Genomic DNA, 22876 nt, shown 5'->3' with positions numbered 1-22876 from the left:
AACTTTGCTTGTCAGCAATTAAAATACTTCACTTGTGTGACGCTAGACAATGAGATAAAACTTGTTAAGATGACGGTTAAAACAAATATTTGCATCTATGGAAATCCTCGTTTAATTGTTAACTGCATTGACCATAATCCAACATTCACCGACACTGCAATTAGAACACCGAGCTTCGTTTTGCAACAATTGAACCATGTAACTTTAATTTAGCAGTTAACACACAGGATTTGGATCCAATCAAATAACGTTACAGTTTACTGATATGTGGCGGGGGGGGGGGGGGGGGGGGGGTAATGGAAAAGAAAAATGAAAAAAGAAAGAAATCTTGGGTTTGTTCCATATTTGAAGTTGACTCAACTGACGATGAATTTTATATTAATTGTAATGCCGATTTTAGAAATGAAAGAATACATAGACTTTCTCAACGGTTCTATGAACTTTGAAAATGAAATTTTGAGATTAATATATTGAAAAAAAAAATGTCAAAATCATTGAAGCGTTTTCATAAATTGGTGCTTGATATGGAGTTTACATTCAAAAAATTGAAGTCTGAATGAAGATGCCATAAATCTAATAGTTTTAAATGACATGTCATCAAATTTTTTACATTGTTCGACCTAGGCCTGTAAGCAAAAATCGCAAAATCGAAAAATCGAACCGAAACTGCATTTTAGAAACCGTCGGTTTGGTGCCACGTGGACCCGATGAACGAAATGGTTTTGACCCAAACCAAACTGGTCAAAATGGTTTGGTTTAGGTTTGAAAATTTTAATTGAGATTTAAAATCAAATCGGACCGGCGAAAAAATATATAAAAATAAAAAAATGAATTTTTTTGAAAATTCATCCAAATATGTAAAATTCAATAGTTTTGTCGTTTGTGGGTATTTTTGTCAATTCCTAATTTTCTAATACAGATATATTATTATTATTATCCAATAATCCTAATATATATTTAATAATTTTAAAGACTAACATAATCTATCAAAAACCTTTTTTCTCTTCAAAATTTAGATGAACTCCAGTCGACACCCAACACAGTTTTGAGCCGCCGGCACCAAACACTTCTTTTCAGATTTTTCACGCCTCTTCAAAGTCGAATTGAAGTCCATTATACCAAATTGGAGACAAAGAGATTCTAGACCTTCGGTGATAATATTTGCTACAAATAAAATTTCAGATCAATAAATTTTTGGAGCAAATTAAGGTAAGAATCTGAAATTAAATGTGTTTCATAACATCATACAAACGTATACTTGTGTAATTGTTATGTTTAGATATTATAAATAATTGCTTTATTATTGTAGTTGGTTATTCTCTTTGTTTAATCAATATTTTTTTTCTAGATATGATGATCACGAGATCTTTTTGGACATCATTATATTTTTTGGACCTTATATCTAGTTTAGTAGACTTGTATTGTAACGTTATTGTATCGTCATTAACCTAAAAAAGGTGAACAAAAATGAAAAAAAAACTATATTTTAGTTTATTGTGATTTCACTTTGATTTAGTTAATGTTTAAATTTATACTAGATATATTTAGCCTCTGTTTGAGTCATATTTTCTATATCATCATAATGAGAAAATTGACTATTGGAGAGGAGGTTAGGTCCCACACAGGAAATAGCAGGTTAACAAAGGCGCCTGGACTTGTGGAATAACGATCCAAATTTTCATTTTTTTGTCCCAAAAATTTGGTTCAAACAGGGGTTTAATTTGTTTTAAATTTATTACTAGTGAGATATAAATATATATTAAATTCAATGAATTAATGACATAAAAATAGACAGAGAAAAAAATATAGCGAAACCGACGGTTTAAAACCGGACCAAACCGTTAGGTTTAGGTTTGAATTTTTTTCAAACCGTTCGAAATGGTTTGGTTTAGGTTTGAGAAAACTCAAACCGTTTGGTTTGAAAATTTGTCAAAAATCGGTAAAATCGGACCGCTTACACCCCTAATTCGACCATGTCCAAATAGAATGATTTAATTAATGTTAAATTAATAGTAAGTAACCTATTAGTGCAAATTGAAGTACAACTACCTAATTGCAATTAGGTGAAAGATGAGTGATGATCATTACAATTAACCCGTCATATATCATATTTAACATTGTTGGTAATTACGTTTCGTATGATATCGTAGGATTAATCAACGCATACAAGAAAATAACTTGATCTAGAGACGTAACCATAAATAATAGGGTAAATATATTCACATCACAGTAATTATTTGTTGCGCTACAGTTTTATTACAATGAAGGTCCTTTAATATTTACTTATTGTTGTACTTATGTCCAATCATTTTGTCGAACTATTGAATCTTATTTATTTATTTTTTTTACTTAAAATATGAGGGCCAGATGAATGTTTTTTTACCCTATTAACAATTTTTTTGGACGAAAATGTTAATAATAAGAATGCAATAGAGAAAAAAAATTCAAAGATATGGGTGCAGATGATATTTATTCTAGGTGGCATGTACTGTAGACGTAATAATTGACATAATATCACATAATATTTCATCACTAAAATCTTGTAAACAGAATCAATATTTTTCATCTAATCACATCTTACCAACTAACATTATACCACTCCAGCTATCACTCACATTATTTCAAAGTGACATAACCCCACTTCCATTATTACATTGTTCGCGGACCATAATGCAAAAGTGCACAAAAAAAGCCAAATAAAGAGAAGAGTGCCACGTAGCACTGTGGGAGACCTCAAAAGCTTGCAAACCCAACATGTGGACGTTTAGGATTTTTTCTAGTAGGTTTGTAGCTGAACGTAAATACCAATGGCTTGTTTGAGCCATATTAACGTAAGAATGAGAATGAAAAATATAGTTGTTATGCATTTCACACAAGAGATAGAAAGTCAAATATAATAGCTTAATGTGATAGATAACGGTTATTTTTTTATTTTAATAAATAAATAATAGCAAACAAACAGGGGCGAAAACGTATTGGGATCGTCGATTATTATTATTATTATTATTTTTTCCCGCATATTCATCGACCGTTCAGATAATTATTTGATTACGTAGTGTTCACTATTATCATTTGGAGTACATCCACTGTCACACAGAGATGTAGATCGATCATTATTTACGCTATATAAATTATATTATTATTTGCACGTTACACTATTTTATTTTTCTGAAGACAAAGTACTTGAATCTTTAAAAATTTCGACGTCGCCCTTTTCTCTTCTACAATGTTCTATTAAAATTATGTCACAACATTTTGACGTGCTAAACCTCTTTTTTCTGGACATGGGGAACACAGATTTTGGGCATTTCACCAGAAAACCCATTGTAAGTAAATATATTAGTGGTGTGTGTGGTTATAACTTATATATCGAGTTAATGGTAATAGGTCATCAAACTTTCATTGAACTTTGCTTGTCAGCAATTAAAATAATTGTGTGATACTAGACAATGAGATAAAACTTGTTAAGATGACGGTTAAAACTAATATTTGCATTATTAACAGCATTGACCATAATCCAACTTCACCGACACCGCAATTGGAACGCCGAGCTTCGTTTTGCAACAATTGAATCATGTAACTTTAATTTACCAATTAACACACATGATTTGAACCCAATCAAATGACGTTACAGTTTACTGATATGTTAATCAAAACTATCAAATATCTTCCATTTTCATCTTAATCGAAGTTAACTGTCTCAATTATCGTTTATGAATGTTTTTTCCCAAAACATTACATTTCAAAAATTCATTCGACCACTGGGGGGGGGGGGGTGTAATGGAAAAGAAAAATGAAAAAAAGAAAGAAATCTTGGGTTTGTTCCATATTTGAAGTTGACTCAACTAACGATGAACTTTATATTAATTGCAATGCCGATTTTAGAAATGAAAGAATGCATAGACTTTCTCAACAGTTCTATGAACTTTGACAATGAAATTTTGAGATTAATATATTGAAAAAAAACGTCAAAATCATTGAAGCGTTTTCATAAATTGGTGCTTGATATGGAGTTTACATGCAAAAAATTGAAGTCTGAACGAAGATGCGATAAATCTATTAGTTTTAAATGATATTTCATCAAATTTTTTACATTGTTCGACCATGTCCAAATAGAATGATTTAATTGATGTTAAATTACAACGACCTAATTGCAATTAGGTGAAAGATGAGTGATGATCAGTACAATTAACCCGTCATATATCATATTTAACATTGTTGGTAATTACGTTTTGTATGATAATGTAGTATTAATCAACGCATACAAGAAAATAACTTGATCTAGAGACGTAACCATAAATAATTGGGTAAATAAATTCACATCACAATATTTATTCGTTACGTTACAGTTTTATTATAACGAAGGTCCTTTAATATTTACTTATTGTTGTACTTATGTCCAATCATTTTGTCGAACTATTGAATCTGATGTTTTTTTTTTACTTAAAATATGAGGGCCAGATGAATGTTTTACAATTTTTTTGGACGAAAATGTTAATAATAAGAATGCAATGGAGAAAAAAAAATCAAAGATATGAGTGCAACTATAAACAAAGAATAAACATCTTCATTGCAATTAAAATTTGATATAACCAATTACCCTAAATAATTCACCATATGACAAAACTCAATGCCCACTCAGAGACACGAGTCCCCCACTAGTCTTTGGTCTTTACTTTACTAGATAGATACTTCGAAAAGTGAGGGGCCCATTACACCCCACCCCCGCCCAAAAATCCCCTGAACCAATAAATGTATGACACGTTTACAATCTCGTTGCACTTTATTTTGATAACGTTATCGTCAACTTATTGGACATATGATTACACGTGTCAAACAGGCATATCCTCCCCCATTTCATCAACAAGTATGCTGGTCGATTGATATTTATTTGGCATTGATTTCGTGTTTCAATGGTCTTAAGCTCTTAGTCAATTACGTGAAAAAATGAGAGGAAGAATTAAGGACGCATTTGATTGTAAGTATGTAACTTACATAAAAATAAAGTTTTATTTGTATAAAAATTATTAATTAAATATTTTTAATTGATTTAATTGTCAACTTGAAAATAATATACTTGTCAATTTTTTAATGATGGGTAAATGAGATAAAGGGGTAGATAAGAGAGAGAGAGAGAGAATGAATTCCTTGAAAAATAAAAATCTACTCCTCCCTAAAAGAAGATATTTTTTTTTATTTTTGAGGAAAGTATTTTCCGTAGAAAAAATATCAATTAAACGCCAAAAAAATAGGAACTTGGGTGGAGATAGGGTATTTTCTACGCAAAATAAAATCATTCAAATAAACTCTAATTTCATTTAGGCACCGTTTGATAGGCACCAATTTTCTAGGGAAAATGGAATTAGGATGCCAATTTTCAACTATTGTGTGTTTGATAGTGTCATATTTTCCATGGAAATCAAGTTCTTGAATTTTTTGGGAGTTGTAGTTTTCTAGCTTTTGTGGGAAATCAATTCCCACCAATCTAGGTAGCTGAGGTCTTCTTTATTATTTTTTATTTTTTTGTAATGGAAACAAATTTTAAAAATTATTGTAAAAAAATATTTCCTATTAATTGACAATTTTCATGTAAAACAAAGCCAAACAAACACAAAAAATACTTTTATTTCAACATTTTCCACGTAAAAAATTATACCAATCAAACACAATAATTTATAATTTTTAGGAAAACAATTTTAGGCGATTCAAATCTCTAAAATTCGTTTTTTTTCAATCTAAATTTTATCTTTACAATTAAATAGACCCTCAGTTAAAAAAGTTACATTTTAAAGAAATATGCAGACATGTTTCTGATATGAGTAGTTAAAATTAGAAAAAATAGTAAAAAGGCTTTTTCAACTATTATAACCACAACAGGACATTCTATACGACTGATTTCATGGCTTGACGTTCAATAGCGTGGAGTTCTCTTAATCAATAACACCCAAAAAAGTAGAAAGATGAGAGGTTGCCACGTATCAAAATTTAGAATTTTATGAGTAAAAAAAAAAACTCCATTTTTGCGTTCGAGAGTAATATATTGGACAATTATAATAATGAAATAAAAGTACTTGTCATGCCAAATTAAGGGCCATTCGAGTTCGACAGGGATTCTACTTCTGCTTCTCGTAGAATAGTTTTTTGTGAAAGTTACATCAAATTAATTTTTTTTAAAAGCTCTTCTTTTAAGATAAATTAATTTTAAAATATTTAAATAAGTTCAAAAGTAATTTTTAATCTCAAAAGTAGCTTTTGAATTTTTCTAAAGTGTTGTCAAACAGGCCTAATACTTGGGCCTAATTTTATGGAAAAAATTGCTATTCAACTCATGTGAGATTTAGACGTTATTCTTACTATCGTCGAGAAAAACCAAAAAAAGTCTTCAATTTGCAATTGGAAACATAGGCGCTTCACTTATACACGCTTATAATTGTGTGGTTTGAAATTTAAGAATTTTTTTGGGGCCATATTTTTGTTGCTTTGTTTAGGTGTTGAAGATAAATAAAGTAATAAACCACAGGAAAAATTTAGGTGGTAGATGTTTGCAGTTTACACATGTACAACTTTGGACGGCGTTTAGTTGGTGAAGCGAATTTAAGGTACCAAAAAAACAATAAAAAATCATCGATTAAAATAAAAGAAATCAACATATATAAGTAAGACTAGATATGGTCCAGCTTGGTTCTCATTAGTCCGGATTCGAAATTTTTGATTACTTAACAAGTGGAATCGTCGGGTCCAAGTTTAATTATGGAATCGTTCGGGTTCGATTCAATTTAGTTTCATTCGATTTTCAGGTTTCTTATTACAAAATAGCGTAGTCCAATTTTATGCGTCTCTTTTTGTTGAGTTCTTCGTAGATATGATCGTTAAAATCATAAAAAGAAGAAAATAGCAAACTTAAAATAATTAAGAGAAGTGTTGTTGAATTTCAATTCGAATTCCTTAGAACGGTAGAAACGGCAGTACAGTAGAGTAACAGATTTTGATAAAATTTAGGTCAATTTGAATAAATTCGCTTGAATTAAATTAAGGGATTTGCTACATGTACCCGAGTGTTTACACGCCCTCACATGGGGGGCGGGTCCCACGCATTCATTGTGCGCGGGCCCCGCCCCCAATGTGAGGGGTGGGTAACCGGACGTATAAACGTTCGGGTACAAATAATTTAATTCTAAAATTAATTAGTTAGCAAATTTATTTAGAAAAAATAAAAAATTTGACTTATTTAAAATAAGTTAATTAAAAATTATGGAGATTTGGTTCTTCAGTTTTTGATATAGAATAAAACCAAACCCGTAGATTCTCTATTCGGATATTTAACTTAAGAAGAACTATTCGGTTCGATAGTTTTGTCCAATCATAAAAATAAGTTGCTCAATAGCCATACCTATTGATCATCTATTAAAATTATACCATTGTTGTAATTCAATAAAGATGTGTGAAAATGTAAATAAAAAGAAAATCATTATATTTCATTTTTCCTTTCGACACTAAAAATAGTATTACAGTGTCACGATGCCACCCTTTAATTAATTATTTGGGCAGAATCATATTTCTTATCCTTCGAAAAAATTAATATGCCACATCAATAAATTTATGCAGGTCAAGAAATATATGCTCCACACACACAACAAAACCTTCACTTTATACAGAAAAGTGCAATTCTATATTAAGAATTTACAATGATATATAGTTACCGTACCTTGGAACCAATAGAAATTTTTAATAATCAAACACCATTTTCAACTTGTATTATCAAATTAAATTAAAACTTGTAAGCAGATTATCAATATTGTTAAAATACATTGGGATCCGCCGAAATTAGATACCCCGATTCCACAAAATAAACCAAGCATGTCAGTATGTCACCGGCATTAGTGGGACCATTTTATGGAAGCATACCAAGTTAGACACTATTAAACAGCCCAAAATTTTTGGCACTTTACAGATCCCTGAAAATACTGAGAATGTGAATCACACAACTCCAATGAGCTGATGAGAACAAGTGTTTCATATAACGGCTGTAAAACCCAAAAGCAAAAATAAGTTAAAAATATTAAGCAGGAAGAAAGGTCAAAAAAAAAAAAAGAAAAAAAAAAAGAAGCAGCACTAAGAGAATTGGGGGGCTTTGAAGATTTTCTTGAAGTTATCGAGCAGAGGTTGGCCTTTGTTAGTTTCTTCAGGCTTTTCTGATTGGTTGAAATCAATGAGTAGGTAGGTTTCTTTCTTTCTTTCTTTATTATTGACTCTAATTTTTATTTCATGAAATTTGGGCGATGCTATTTGAAGATGGCTTTTTGAGTGTATGAACAGCAGAAAAGTGGGTTATTATAGTGAAGTTGACTAAATTTGGAAAGTGCCCATTATCATTTTGAGTGTGATGAACATTAATCCAGAACTTATATTACTTTTGCTACAATTCTTGAACAGTTTCTTGGTTTTTTGAATGGGATTTGAAGTGGTTCAAGTGTGTTTAATGGTTTATTCATTTTGCAGAAATCGCATATAGGTCGAGTTGCTGTTCAAGAAATCAAGACCTCTGTTTGAGTAGTAGAAGTTGCTTTGATTTTTTTGCTGGGATTTTTTAATTATTTTCCATCAAAAGTGAAGTGGATGGTCCAGAGTGGATAGACTTGAGTGCTAATTTTTTAATAAAGTCAGGTCAAGAAGATAACAGAAAGGAGGACAAAATCTTAGCATTGTTTAGACCATTAATAGTTCACTATCAGCATGTCTGTTGCTTTATTTTGGGTTATTTCTCCCACTTCCGAGGTTTCCAGTAGCACCGGATTCTTGGAGTCTGTCCGGGAGGGTATCCGGAATCTAGATTCATCCCGGTCCATTTCTCAGGGTAGGAACTTGATTTGCAATGGCAGATTTCGCAAGGGCAGAAAATATAGCCGGAATTTAAGTTATCCTAATGCAGATTCAAGGTATTCTTGCTTGGGCGAGTCGAATTCAGGGGATGGAAGAAATCTTTCTGTCATATCAAGTATGGTAGCTAGCCCGGCTGGAGAAATAGCACTAACCTCAGAACAGAAAGTTTATGATGTGGTTTTGAAACAGGCGGCCTTGGTTAAGAGGCAGTTGAAATCCAGTGACAATTTGGAAGTAAAGCCAGATATTGTTCTTCCGGGTTCTCTTAGCTTGTTGAGCGAAGCATATGATCGTTGTGGTGAAGTATGTGCTGAGTATGCCAAGACTTTTTACTTGGGTTAGCCTTCTTAATCTATGTTTCTTTAATTGACAAGAATTTAGTCCAGGTATTTCTCGGGGGGTTTAAAGCTACAATATGTAATAGAGAAAAGAAATCCTAATCTGCTTTTGATTCTTTTCAGGCACCTTGTTGATGACTCCCGAGAGGCGAAGAGCTATTTGGGCTATCTATGGTGAGTGTCGATGGCTAAAAGCACAAAACTTAACTTTTAATGTGAAAGCGTATATTTAATCTGGTTTTAGTTAGTAGATTGTGTCTATTTACAAATTTGCTGTTTCTGTTCAAATGGTTTTGGGTGGTGGATGGTGATTAGCATATATGTTACGTATTGTCGGTAGAAAAGTTAATGATTCTTTTTACTAAACACAAATTGTGTCATTATGGAAAGAAAATTTGGGCCAAATGTGGAATATATGATGTTCATTCATGCCTAACTGAAAATACAGATACGAAATTAGATTGCCAATGATTTTTCATTAAAATGGAAGATTGGATTTCCACTAACACTGAGATCTTAATCTATTAAAATGTGAATATATTGTTAGTTTTTGCGTTTGATTTCCTCTGCTAATATATGATATCACGAGCTGAAATTTGTACTTCCAAATTACATTGTGTATTGGGACTATCTCTGATTTATGCCTGTGAGTAGTGCTCTAAAATGATGATCTGTTTATGAATTATTATGTATGTGGCTGCTTTTGATTATAAATGTGATATAGAATTAATTTGTTGAAGATTATCTATATGGTCTATCTGCTTGGAACAATTTTCTTCGACCATGGATGGCTTTCATGCTTCTTCACAAAATAGAATTCCTTTGACGGGCCAAACTAAAGGGAAAGGATAAACAGAAATGGAAGTTTATGAACTTATTAATCCTTTAAATTTATTGCATAAAATTTTGGATGTTTATATTCTCCATCTTGCACCCAATAAAATTGCCTTGGCCCTCCTTTTGTTCTTTTATTTTACTAGTTGAGTTGCAACCCTTTAACCTCAAGTTAGTGCTGTTTTTGACTCTTAACTGCCTGGAATTCTTGGGACAATATGATAATAACCATCACATAAAATAAACACTGCTATTCTGCTTGTAACAGTCATAATTGAGTCATAACGCTATCTAACATTCGGTTGCTTGTGACTTGCACGCATTTGATTTGGAAAAGAGGTTATTTATTTCTTTCGTTACTTTAATCTCTTCTTTAGATTTTGGATTAAAATATTACTAGAATAATCCTCATGACCACAAATAATTGGATTCAGTTCATAGAGAAAGTTTTCCTCTCATATTCGCGTATTTTTTCCGTTTAAACAGTGTGGTGTAGGAGAACAGACGAGCTTGTTGATGGGCCAAATGCGTCACATATGACGCCCGAAGCATTGGATCGTTGGGAGGCAAGGCTGGAAGATGTTTTCGGAGGGCGACCTTTTGACATGCTTGATGCTGCTTTATCAGATACAGTTTCCAAGTTTCCTGTCGACATTCAGGTTAAAATATGCTGCTCTCCTGTTCTAAAAATCATGTGGTTTCATCTCAGTAATTTCTGTTCATTTGAAGCTGCTTGTAGTCTTTTAGCAAATCATTGAGAACCAACTGACGTCGCACGCGTAAATTAAATGTCGCCTGCACATTTGATATGCAGTAGTAGACTGTAGATTACAATATATAAGTTTTTTGCTTTTTTCCCTTAATATTGTATATTCCTGTGTAATCTACCTTACTAAAGAAACATTTAAAAATTGTTGCTTTTGACTCTAAACTCTAAATCTCTCTTCGTTTTGGCTGCGTATTTTAAGCATCAAGTCTTTTTACAACCATTCTATATATCATCTAAACCTTTAGAATAGGTTGTATTGCTATGTGAGATACTAACTCTTTATTCTGATTCACCATGTTGTCTTCCAGCCGTTCAGAGATATGATTGAAGGAATGCGGATGGACCTCTGGAAATCCAGATACAAAAACTTCGACGAGCTGTATCTATACTGTTATTATGTCGCTGGTACTGTCGGATTAATGAGTGTTCCAGTAATGGGAATTGCACCCGAATCCCAGGCAACTACCGAGAGTGTTTATAATGCTGCTTTGGCATTGGGGATTGCAAATCAGCTGACAAACATACTCAGGGATGTTGGAGAAGAGTAAGTATATAGCTGTGTTTCGAAAATTATTAGCATTTTTAAACTGTCAAAATTGGTGAACTTTTACAATTTCATTTTCTTGCTAGATTTACATAATGGCTTCAACTAGGGTCTGGTGAGGGAGGATCCATTATGAGTTTCTCAATTACCGCCCAATTTTTCAATATTCTGTGTGAATTAACGAGTTTTTAATGCCTATTTTATGGTACTACGAATGAGTGAATCAACACGAACTAAAATTTTATTTGTAAATTTCGTGCTTTCACCTTTTCATACATGCTTCTCTTCATCGTATACCAACTTCACTTTCTTTTTGCAGAAGTGGCATGATAATTGAATCAATTTCATTATATTTTTGTTTTGCTAGTGCAAGAAGAGGAAGGATCTACTTGCCGCAGGATGAATTGGCACAGGCAGGGCTTTCGGAAGATGACATTTTTGCTGGGAAAGTAACCGATAAATGGAGAAATTTTATGAAAAAGCAAATCACAAGGGCAAGGAAATTCTTTGACGATGCAGAGAAAGGTGTCACAGAGCTCAGCTCAGCTAGCAGATGGCCAGTAAGCAGTTATCGACTATAGTTTCTTATAATATATTAAGTTCATAAATATAAATTTGCATGACGCACGGTAAGCACAAGATTCCTAGGTTGTTTACTGAATCCCGGCTCTTCATCCCCTTCCATATGCTTAATGGAGGACAACGGAAACAGTTAAACAAAAGCCAAGTTTTCATTTGTCAGCTTAGCAGTTTACTAGCTGATAATATTTATATCTGCTAATCACTGTTATAATCTGTCTTCTTCATAGTAATTTCTCATATACTTGTTCGAGATTGAGATTTCGTTTTACTTAAAATTGATCTCGTATGGCTTCATCTCATGCACATAGATCACGAACGAACAAAAATCTCTCATTTCTCGAGTGAAACTTGTTCTCATAAAATGGTAGAAGGCTTTTTTCACTATAATGACTAGTCTCGATTGTTGCAGGTGTGGGCATCGCTTCTTTTATATAGCCAAATATTGGATGAAATCGAAGTGAATGACTACAACAATTTCACAAGGAGGGCATACGTAAACAAACCGAAGAAAATTCTTGCTTTGCCAATTGCATACGCGAAATCTCTGGTTCCTCCATCAAGAACTTCATCTCCTTTTGTCAAGGCATGAGCAGAAACATGTAAATATTGCTCCATATAGCATCTGAATTATATGGTTGAAAGGGAGCAAACTTCGTACATTAGATATTACTCAATAGTGAATTTAATTTATTAAAAGGTGGTAGCAGGTTGTTGATGTTGAAGACTACATTCTCAATGAGAAATTAAGCCTAAAGTGACATTTTTTTTTTGAATAAGTGAGAGAATTTGGGGGTAAAAATGGAAAAATACTACATTTCCATGCTGGAAATTATATTACCACCACAAAATTTAATTGACGTACCACATTATAATTACACAATAATTAAAACATGTTTTTAATAAACACACAACAACAAACTTACAATTCAATAAAAATTTCAAAAACAAAATATTATAATATTGTGTGGTGTTACTGGTCATTTCCTTCTCTTTCTCCACGAATTCTTCCTACGGACTTCCTCCGACCAGTAGCTCAATGGTCAGCTCGGTATCGGTAAACAACTGTAGTTTCATTCCCCCAACCCAATGGCTCAATAGTGTGTTCAAGTTCAAGAGTTGAATGCAATGTCATTTGCTTTTGTTCTGCGTGCATAAAAGATTGGCTGCAACCTCCAGATTTGCTCATGAACTCCAATAGCGCAGCGTGAAAAAAGGAAAAGAGGCAAAAAGGTGTCTCTGGTGATTGTGGTTATTAGTATAAAAAATGGAGGCAGTGATTGGTGTACAGATAGACACCTCACATGGGCGGCGAGGGTGGGTGAATTTTTTGACATTATTTATTCACGTGGAGTTTACACTTTGTGAGTTATCTGTAAAAATTCTGTAGGAAATTTTTCTGTACACCAAACATTTTCCAAAAAATGATGATTATGGTGTCTTCATAATGATGTTTTATTTTAAAAATTTAGATAAATTTTGGGGCAATTACTAATCCTACTTATGGTTATTTAAGTAAACAAAATAATTAATTAAAATTGTAGTGCAACAAGTAAATTCTGTGGTGGTAATATAATTATCTAAAATATATATATGCCCTTGTTTGAGTCCCATTTTTGTGAAGAAAATGAATTTTTGAATAGTGTATTGATAGGAAATGTGTGGTTAAAAAATAAGAAAAAGTTTTTTATTTGCGTATAATATTATTTTATTAAAGAATGTGTGGCTAAAATGATGTCAAATCACTGTTGAAGAACATATTTTTGTTGAAAAATGGGGCTCAAACAAGGGCTATATATATATCAAAATGATTTATTAAGAAATCAGTTTGGATTTTGAGTTTGGGCCAAAGGACGTCGAAAGGTGGAGATGGGGAAAGTGTACACATTTGAAGGTTTGGTGAAAAGGCTACACGTTTGCGTTTTCTCATTAAGGTTAGTGTATGGGGGTGGACAAAAGTTAGTACAGGAATAGTCGGTTTAATTTGGTTCAATTTCAAATAAAAATGAAAACATAACTTTCAAAAAATAATAATAAAATAAAGGCTAATTATATTACCACTACAAATTTTAATTATTACATCACATTATAATTAAACCACAATTGAAGTATATTTTTAATAAATACACCACAATAAATTTACAATTATACTCCTAATTCAATAAAAATAAAAAATTGAAAAAGAACACAATATAATATTGTGGTATACTTATCACCAATATTAATCCTCATTTTCTCAAAATTTCCCTGCATTTATTTCACAGCAATTGAAACCAGAAGATCAATGAAGAACACCATCCCATAGTAAATTGAATGTTTGTCACAAATAATTAATATATCCGAAAGGATCATTTGAAGTTGTCAGTAATTTGTTTGTGTTACCATTTTTATTTAAAATATGAATTTTTAATGTATTCACAATTTCATTTTTTAATCTTGAAAGTCTATTTTAGAAACACTTTTAAGTGGAAATTAAAAAATCCTAGCGACAACAACCTTATAAAAAAAAATTTAATTTATTACAATCTCGTAAAAAATATAATATAGCAATAAAACTTCTTGTTGATTAAGAACAACTTTTGAAAATTCATATACCTCATGGACAAAGATCCACGAAAAGTGACGCACCATGTATACACAAATTCATTTACACTATCTATATACATGCAATTCATGGTAATGAGTGGTGTAGCTTGTGTATATCCCACATGATGGATGCGTGCAATTCATTGAAATTATGGTGAGTATATATACACGTAAATTCATAAACCCATTTGTTTCACGCGGGTTAGTCGCTAACAATTAAAAGTGATCAGACGATTGTGTAAGGGACAAACCTCTTGAGACAAAGTCTCAAAAATGGGTGTTCTTTTATTGGCGATAACTTTACAATTGAAAATCGAAAACAAAGTGCCTCCAAGGAGTACAAGCACACGAGTTACTGAAAAAAGTGTTTAAGTCTAAAACTAAGGAAATTAAAATTACATGTTCTCTGTTCGAGAGTTTTTGATTCGGTCCTTTGCTCTATGTCTTTTCTCATTTTTATACTTCATGGACGATCTCTTTGTGATCAACCGCTTAAAAATTGCTTGATCGTCCTATAACTGCCCACTTTCCTCGTAATGGCCAACTTGTCATGAAAAACTACATTTTTTAAATGCTGCCATTACTCTTCGTCGTTCAACCGCTTTCGATTGAATTCCTTGAATTGTGGAACGTGATAGGGCTGCTTTAACAACTGCTTTGATAACTGTACTTCTTGATAACCACAACGCTTTATATTTGTTAAGACCTTGGGCGACTTGAAGGTTTGGACGAGAATAGAGTAACAGCTCTGGACGACTGTATGGCACTCCATTCGCTCAGATTCTGGGCGACTTGCAAACTTGGGCGATGACGTTACCGCGTTCTTGGGCCTTCGTCTTGATTTGTTTGATTGGGCTTCGTTCTTTGGGCTATCTGATTTGGGGATCCTCCAATTGGGCTTCACTCCTTGGGCCGTTCGATTTGGGCTGAACTTTTATGCGTCAACACCATTTAATAATTAAAAATCATAATCTTAAATAGTTGTTTTAAAATCATAACAAATTTGTTTAACTCAACAAAAAATTCAGATTCTTAATTTTCAAACTTGAAAAAATAAATTCATTTATCGCGAGGGAAAATATTATCTTGTTGTTGTGAAAAAAAAAGGCAAAAATTGTTGGGAAAACTATGAACAATGAGATGTTGAGGAAAAAGAACGAAAGAAATTAGACTTTATATTTGTGGTGTAACAATAATTTATTTAATTGAAAAGTATATTAAAATTCTAATTATGTAATTTTACTTAATGATATTTTAGTAAATAAAAAATTGTGGTGCACTTAGTAAAATTTGTAATGGTAATATAATTACCCTTAGGCTTTATATTTGTAGTGTAACGATAATTTATTTAAATAAAAAATATATTAAAATTCTAATTATGTAATTTTACTTAAGGATGTTTTAGTAAATAAGAAAGTTGTGGTGCACTTTTTAGTAAAATTTGTAGTGGTAATATAATTATCCTAAAATAAAAATAAAATAAAATTGGCCATTTGAATTTTGACAAGAGCAGCCGATAATGTCACTTATTCGGTAGCTCCCACGTGATAACCCCCGTTCAGATGTATGTGCTGTATATATAGTGACTTCGCCTTTAGAGTTGAAAGCATAATATCGTTTAGAGAATGGTGGTTAAAGTGTATGGTCCAGCTTATGCTGCTTGCCCACAAAGGGTCTTAACATGCCTCATCGAGTTAGGGGTCGAGTTTGAACTTGTATCGATCGATCTTGAATCTGGAGAGCAAAAGAGTCCCAAGTTGTTGCTTCTACAGGTATGTCAAATAGTCGGAGTTCTTGACGTTAATTAATAAATTTCACTCAAATCGTGCCCAAAAAATCCATCGCAAATAACATTTTATATTCGACGCATTATCCTTTATGTATTATATCTTCAATGTACACTTTTTGACACGATAAGATCGATTTATTTATATTATTTATATTTTTTCGCACGTCCTGCAGCCGTTTGGACTTGTTCCTGCCATTGAGGACGGAGATTTCAGACTTTTTGGTAATGCCGTGGACAACTCGATACGGTTTATTTCTGGCTTTCAAGTTAAGCTAAATGTGCAATTTCTTTTTTTTTTTTTTTTTTGGGACAGAATCTAGGGCAATTATCCGATACTACGCAGCAAAATACGCCAGCAGCAGCATAGAACTCCTGGGAAACACTTTGGAAGAAAGAGCCTTAACCGATCAATGGCTGGAAGTGGAAGCTCAAAACTACAACCCTTTAGTATACAATCTGGTGCTTCAACTGATGGTGCTGCCGCGAAGTGGGCACAGAACCGACATGACGGTGGTTCAGAATTGCAAGACAAAGCTCGAAAAAGTGTTGGATGTTTACGAGCAGAGACTGTCGAAGAGCAAATACCTAGCTGGAGATTCATTTACACTGGCTGATCTGAGTCACCTTCCGAATACGAGGTTTTTGATGAATGAAGGTGGCTTGGAACATCTGGTGAAGGAGAGGAAAAGTGTGCATTCTTGGTGGACAGATATTTCGAGTCGTCCTGCTTGGAAGAAAGTCATGGAGCTCAATAATTAATCTCAACCGAACGATGCGATCTGATATCGATGATGATTACCGATCCATGTGATGGCAGGAAGTGAAACCTACTAACCTAGTAATCCTCTCAATTTCATACTTGTTTAGATCTATTTATATTATCGACGAAAATCTCAACTTATTCGAATAAAAGTAATCTCAACCTTTTAATCACTCACAAATACCTTGAGACTTCAAGGAAGGATGTGAAAATAAGGGGAATTAAATGACCAAGATCAGTGTCGGTGCTCAAAGCCCCTGTTCAAGCAAAACCATATTCTTGTACATATCATATACATTATAGTCTGTCATGATACACAACTAATGATAGTCGGCACTTGAAATACAATTGTAATTGCAACGAGCAATTTACAAGGTTGGAGAACAAGCAGATCAACAAACCAGAGATATTAAAGAATGACACATTGCAAAACAGCAACTCATGATCAGTATGTTCTGGTTAACCTTCTCTTTGACGATAATGAAGATAACAAACCTGCTCAATATTGCAGCATATAGAGCACATTAGCAATTGACTATAAAAACCAGAAGTATATTTACAAAGCAAGGTGATTGCACAGATTGCGTGCGTATACACATAATGGTGTCAAAACGGCCAGGTTCACACGTGATAGCATATTTTCCTCCTCCTCCCATAACCCCGAGCACATTTGAATCAAAGCTCTACAGCTGTGGAGCTAATTCGATATCAATGACAACTGTATCACAACTTATAGGACTTGACCTTCCCATCTAATAATACCGCATCACATTAGTGAGCTTTTACTACATTCTGCATATGCCATTCATTAAAAAACTTGTATATTTGCATAAGCATATATACTTCGGTAGTAACAAATTCTCAGATGTATGCAGCAAAATTGATAATCCCAATATTGAAGAGATGATTACATCTTAAATGGATATAATTACATGCATCTTCCACAAAAACTCTTCCATTTTACTGGTGAGCGACGCACCGAGCATAAGATACCTACCAACAATGTCCATCATACACGTTTCTCAAACAATTCTATCCACTCTCGCTTCTTGGTTTTAGATCAGACTTTTTGTAATTACATATAAACAAACAAAATTTAGAATAAAGTAAAGGAAAAAGAGAAAAGAAAAAAAGAAAAAAGAACAGTGTCAATGAAGTGAAGGTAATACTTAAGAACAGCATGACGCAGATTGGGATCCTTCTGCTGGTCTATCAACTAGAACCAATCCAGCTGGATTTTGAGTAGGTTGAGCCCTAGGTAGCCTCTTAGCTGTAAATAATGCAATTACATAGAAATATGAATACTTCTCATAAACAATCAAGCATGCTGAGAGAATCACATAAAAAAATATCACGTGATGAATGCTTCAGAATACTGGATTAAAAGTTTTAAACCTAGAAAATTTAGACATTCGAGCTCCACAGAGATTGAAAAGAGACCAGAGTAAGAATTAAAACATTTGAAAACTCCAAAGCACAAGGCGATTGCAATTACGTTTGAAGGAACACCACCTCGACATTTTCCATATCTGAAAACAAAGACTCTGAATGCTGAAGGAATTCTGGTTCTATCAAACACCAGTGACATTTCAAGCCAAGATGGCATAACAAGATAGGAGTCAGGATCTGGCATGGATAACACTATAGCTGGGGTAGCCATGGACTATTTAAGTACAGATAATAACTTAAAAACCAAGAGCTTTCAGTTTTTCTAATGGACTTGTATCAAATAAAGAACTTGTAGAGTCACTCAAACATCCTGGCAACAAATACGCAATTGTCGTTGCCAAGCCCCCAATCTCTAACTAGAAAAGAAACTCAACATTTTTTGCGCAGTTTATTCAAATAAGTAGACCATAGCATTAGTACTTGGTCTTTATTCAACCGAAGATGAAAGAAACTTTTGTCATCAATTACGTATAACATTGTAGGACATACAAAGAAATGAAACAAACCTATCTCATAGAATATTTCATTGACATTAACAGCAGTTTTAGCAGATGTCTCCACAAAAAATAGACCATTTTCCTCTGCATATAGATTTGCTTCCTGAAACATAGTAGCACGGAAAACCATAAAGTGGCATTCTTTTAAGAAAGAAACCAAAATTTGGTAACATATATATATTTTCTTCAATTTAAATGTAACCTCGAGCAATTTACATTCAAATAAATGGAAGATTCATTAAAATAGATTGCAAATTTTCTCCTAAAAAAGATATCCACAGCGAATGGATGAAAATGTATCATTCAAATTGGGGGGGGGAACAAATCCAGATGTCTACTACTTACTTCAGCAGTCACTTTCCTCTTATCTTCGAGATCAGCTTTGTTCCCAGCAAATGCCATGACCATGTTAGGATTACCTGCAACAGCCAAAAAATAGATATGCTACTGTGAAATTTTTCTAACGCAACCAAGACATTTACTGCAAGTGATTATTTGGTTAAAAGTCATAAAAAAATCTACAGAATACATGCCTAATTTGGCAATATATGAAAAGTAATATTAAAATACATAACTTAATAATTAAATGACATTATTTCTTCCTCTCAATCATTCTGGAACAACAATCTTGTGTGACTGAAATTTCTTCGTAGTTATTTGGATGATAAGAGCTGTATATTGAATTTGTAAAATTAATCTATTTTTCTTATTAAAATATATATCAAAGCATAAGCACCTTGCTTTTGGAGTTCTTGCACCCACTTCTTTGCCCGGGCAAAAGAATCCTGATTCATAAAACAGAACGTGAACTTAAATCATCTAAAATATATAAACAAAATCTTGCATCCACTCCTTAGCCGTGCAAGTGAACCAAACAGGACAAGAAATTAAATCAGTTAAGCATACACATACGGTCAAACAACATTTTAGAAACCCCACAAATTTTAGATTTTCCAAGACCAAATAAAATTCAAAGAAGCTCCCTTTCCAGCGATCCCGATACAAGCATCATGCATGTACAGAAAAGCTACCACAAGCCTTATGTTCCATGACATTCACACAAGTTTTAAGAGAACTGCCTCAACCTCAAATTCAATCATCAGGAGTGTACAAGAAAAAGAATTCCCACAAAACAAAGCAGGCCCTAATATAAATTCAACAATACACTTCCAATACACCTTCCACAATTGATTAAAATAAGTAAATTCACACATACACAACAATTGAAATAGATGAATACCGGGCTAGTGATGTCATAAACTATGATTGCAGCTGCGGCGCCTCTGTAGTACATGGGAGCCAAGCTATGGTACCTTTCCTGCCCGGCAGTGTCCCAGATCTCGAACTTCACCGTTGCATTGTTGACCGCCACCGTCTGAGAAAAAAAAGCGGCTCCGATCGTTGATTCCTACACGGTCAATCAGTTTATCCTCGATCGTCATTGTAATGATCGATTATCGACTACTATAGCGTAAATACAAATTGAGACCCCAACACAGAAAAGTCAATTCCGATAAAGCATCAAAAAAAGAGAGGAAATTATTACTTGGAATTCGAGGAATTGCCCTTTGACAAAGCGTATGACAAGACTGGATTTACCGGCGCCCATATCTCCAAGCAATACCTGAGAAATTAAATCACCCACTAATGCACAAAATTCACGTAAACCCAAAAAATCAACTTAACTAATCGAAAATTGGGTCTTACAAGTTTCGCATTGAGATTGTGGTGACCCATATTAGCCATGGAAATTTTATGATTGAAAAGATGAGAATTTGGAGAAGAATTAATAGACAAAAGAATTTGTTTAGGAGCACCTAAAGTGAGAGGGAAATTTCGCCAGAGAGAGAGAGAGAGTAATGCTCCTTGAACAGGGGCAAGGATGGGTTTAATATACTACGTCGTTTTAGTGATCGTTTTGTATTTTGATGCAAAAGCAGACATAGTTGGGGGTCAACTGTGGGGGCTTTCTATTTGGAAATTTATTGGGTCTTACCGACCAAATACTTCGCGAACATTGGGCCACGCCGTGGTAGGCATCTCGACATTGGTATCCATTTTGAACATCTAGTTAGATATCATAATGTCCTCATAGCATGATTAATATAAAAATTGCCCATTTGGCATCCCCCAAGTTTAAAAGGACTGGCAATGGATCAATTCGAACTTAGTTTGTGTCAAAGCAACAGCAATAGCAATATGAGACGAGTTTGATTCATATGGGCATGACTTGTCTCAATACGATCCTGAATGACTCATGAAACGAGTCGAAATGACTCAATGAGCCCCTCAGTCCATTTATCTGCACTAACCCATAATTTGACTTAATCATATCATGTAAATTTATGAATACTTATCGACGTAAACCTAAAATTTTCAGAGATCGTATCTTTAAAATATTTATACTTTTCTTAAATCGAATTAATATATATCGAGCAAATTTTCATTTCAAACCCTTTGCATAAGAAACTTTTAAACAAATAAATCTAATAACGTATAATAAAGAGTAATATTCGAAACTAAACAATTTTTATTGGTACCATATATACACGCACATATTGCAGTCCAAATAAGAAAAAGACTGAATTTAAACCCTTTAAGCAAACAAAGGGGCTTGATTTGCAAAGCTACTTGAACTGGCGGATCTCTGGGGTCGGGGAATAGGAGGAGAAGGCCTATTTCGAATAAACCCATAATTAGTCCTTTTTCCACTTAAAAGTGAAGAACAAGACCCTCTTGAAGCAATCTTCTTTGAAATGAACCTCGAAGAACTTTTATTCCTCTGAGGGTTTTCTTCGCTGCAACGTTCCAAAAATAACCCTCCATAGCTTTTGCAGGACTTGAGCTTCTTCTTGTACGGATTTTCTGGCTTTGCAAGGTCTTCCAATGCCCTCACGTTGGATAATGATGTAAATGATTGCGATTTTCCATTGTAATGCCTCGATAGACCTCTCCTGTAAATATATAGGAAAGTCAGGCTAAGACGCATTTTCTAGCAGTGTAAAGACAACTATGTAAATGAAATACTTACTTGACAGGGAGTTCTTGGAGTAAAGAGGACATGTCTTGCAGGGGCTGGAAAGAAGAGGAACTGGATTCTGAAGATCCACACGTAGGAGAAGAAGAAGACGAACCAGAAGAATTCACTTCTTCAAATATATCTTCAGATTCTGAAGAATCACTAGAGTTGGGTGACGAAGAAGGAGAAGAGACAGAATCCAGTGCTTTTTTATCACCCTTGATCCCATGGCTGCTTTCTTGATCGGAAAAAAACTCCATTTTCAAGCAAATTATCGAATGCCCGCGAAAACTGAGGGTGAGTCGAGGCCTAAAATAAATTCCAAAAACAAATGCAATTCTTGAGTCTTTCTGATCATAACCCACCAAGCAGCGTATATATATTTGTGATTTAAATAAAAAAAAAATCTGGGAATTACGGGCTTGCAGCTGAAGGAGGTTTGATCAAGAACTTATAATAGGTTGAGAAAATTGGACTTGTGACCATAAAATCATGGACAGGTGGATAAAGAGAAGTTTGAGCAGATAAGGGCAAGGACAATAAATACATATTCCAACAAAATCTGCAATGTACAAGATTAAGATTCGGCGTTATCCATTTTCCCCACTTTATCCGGTTCCAACGGCCAAACCGACCTAGAAATGGTAATAAACTAAATAAATATAAAAGTAGTGTCTATTTCAGTGGAAAAGTTTGGGTGGGGCGGTCGCACCATTACGTAACCTTTTAAGAGTAAAGAGATTTTGGGCACAAGATATTGTTTATTTTAAAGGGTAAAAACTAATAAATATTTCTTGGAAAAAAAAAACACAAAATTTTTTCTAGTTTAATT

The 22876-nt window shown here is 33.5% G+C and overlaps 4 protein-coding genes across 4 annotated transcripts; 2 read left to right on the top strand and 2 right to left on the bottom strand.

Annotated features, from left to right (window-relative positions):
* Positions 1 to 7929: 7929 nt before the first annotated feature.
* LOC111397178 (phytoene synthase 2, chloroplastic) lies at positions 7930 to 12720 on the top strand. Its single transcript, XM_023023949.1, has 7 exons — positions 7930 to 8217; positions 8500 to 9217; positions 9342 to 9392; positions 10539 to 10711; positions 11130 to 11365; positions 11733 to 11925; positions 12357 to 12720. Exons 2-7 carry the CDS (start codon positions 8734 to 8736, stop codon positions 12534 to 12536), a joined length of 1317 nt encoding a protein of 438 aa, XP_022879717.1. The 5' UTR covers positions 7930 to 8217; positions 8500 to 8733; the 3' UTR covers positions 12537 to 12720.
* Positions 12721 to 16121: 3401 nt separating this feature from the next.
* On the top strand, positions 16122 to 17252 carry LOC111397175 (glutathione S-transferase F11-like). Its single transcript, XM_023023946.1, has 3 exons — positions 16122 to 16302; positions 16493 to 16541; positions 16633 to 17252. Exons 1-3 carry the CDS (start codon positions 16156 to 16158, stop codon positions 17076 to 17078), a joined length of 642 nt encoding a protein of 213 aa, XP_022879714.1. The 5' UTR covers positions 16122 to 16155; the 3' UTR covers positions 17079 to 17252.
* A 62-nt stretch (positions 17253 to 17314) lies between these two features.
* Positions 17315 to 21003, bottom strand: LOC111397177 (ras-related protein RHN1). The gene is made up of 8 exons (XM_023023948.1): positions 20733 to 21003; positions 20572 to 20649; positions 20266 to 20433; positions 19762 to 19810; positions 19371 to 19444; positions 19035 to 19128; positions 18249 to 18349; positions 17315 to 17574 (listed from the first exon to the last, which is right to left on the bottom strand). The coding sequence occupies exons 1-7, from the start codon at positions 20769 to 20771 to the stop codon at positions 18249 to 18251; spliced, it is 603 nt and encodes a 200-aa protein (XP_022879716.1). The 5' UTR covers positions 20772 to 21003; the 3' UTR covers positions 17315 to 17574.
* A 512-nt stretch (positions 21004 to 21515) lies between these two features.
* LOC111397176 (putative protein TPRXL) lies at positions 21516 to 22567 on the bottom strand. The gene is made up of 2 exons (XM_023023947.1): positions 22057 to 22567; positions 21516 to 21979 (listed from the first exon to the last, which is right to left on the bottom strand). The coding sequence occupies exons 1-2, from the start codon at positions 22302 to 22304 to the stop codon at positions 21622 to 21624; spliced, it is 606 nt and encodes a 201-aa protein (XP_022879715.1). The 5' UTR covers positions 22305 to 22567; the 3' UTR covers positions 21516 to 21621.
* Between the last annotated feature and the right edge of the window lie 309 nt (positions 22568 to 22876).

Source organism: Olea europaea, chromosome 7 (assembly GCF_002742605.1).
Source record: "Olea europaea var. sylvestris chromosome 7, O_europaea_v1, whole genome shotgun sequence".
Taxonomy (NCBI): Eukaryota; Viridiplantae; Streptophyta; class Magnoliopsida; order Lamiales; family Oleaceae; genus Olea; species Olea europaea.
The sequence above is the reverse complement of the archived record's forward strand: the minus strand, read 5'-3'. Positions and strand labels throughout refer to the sequence as shown.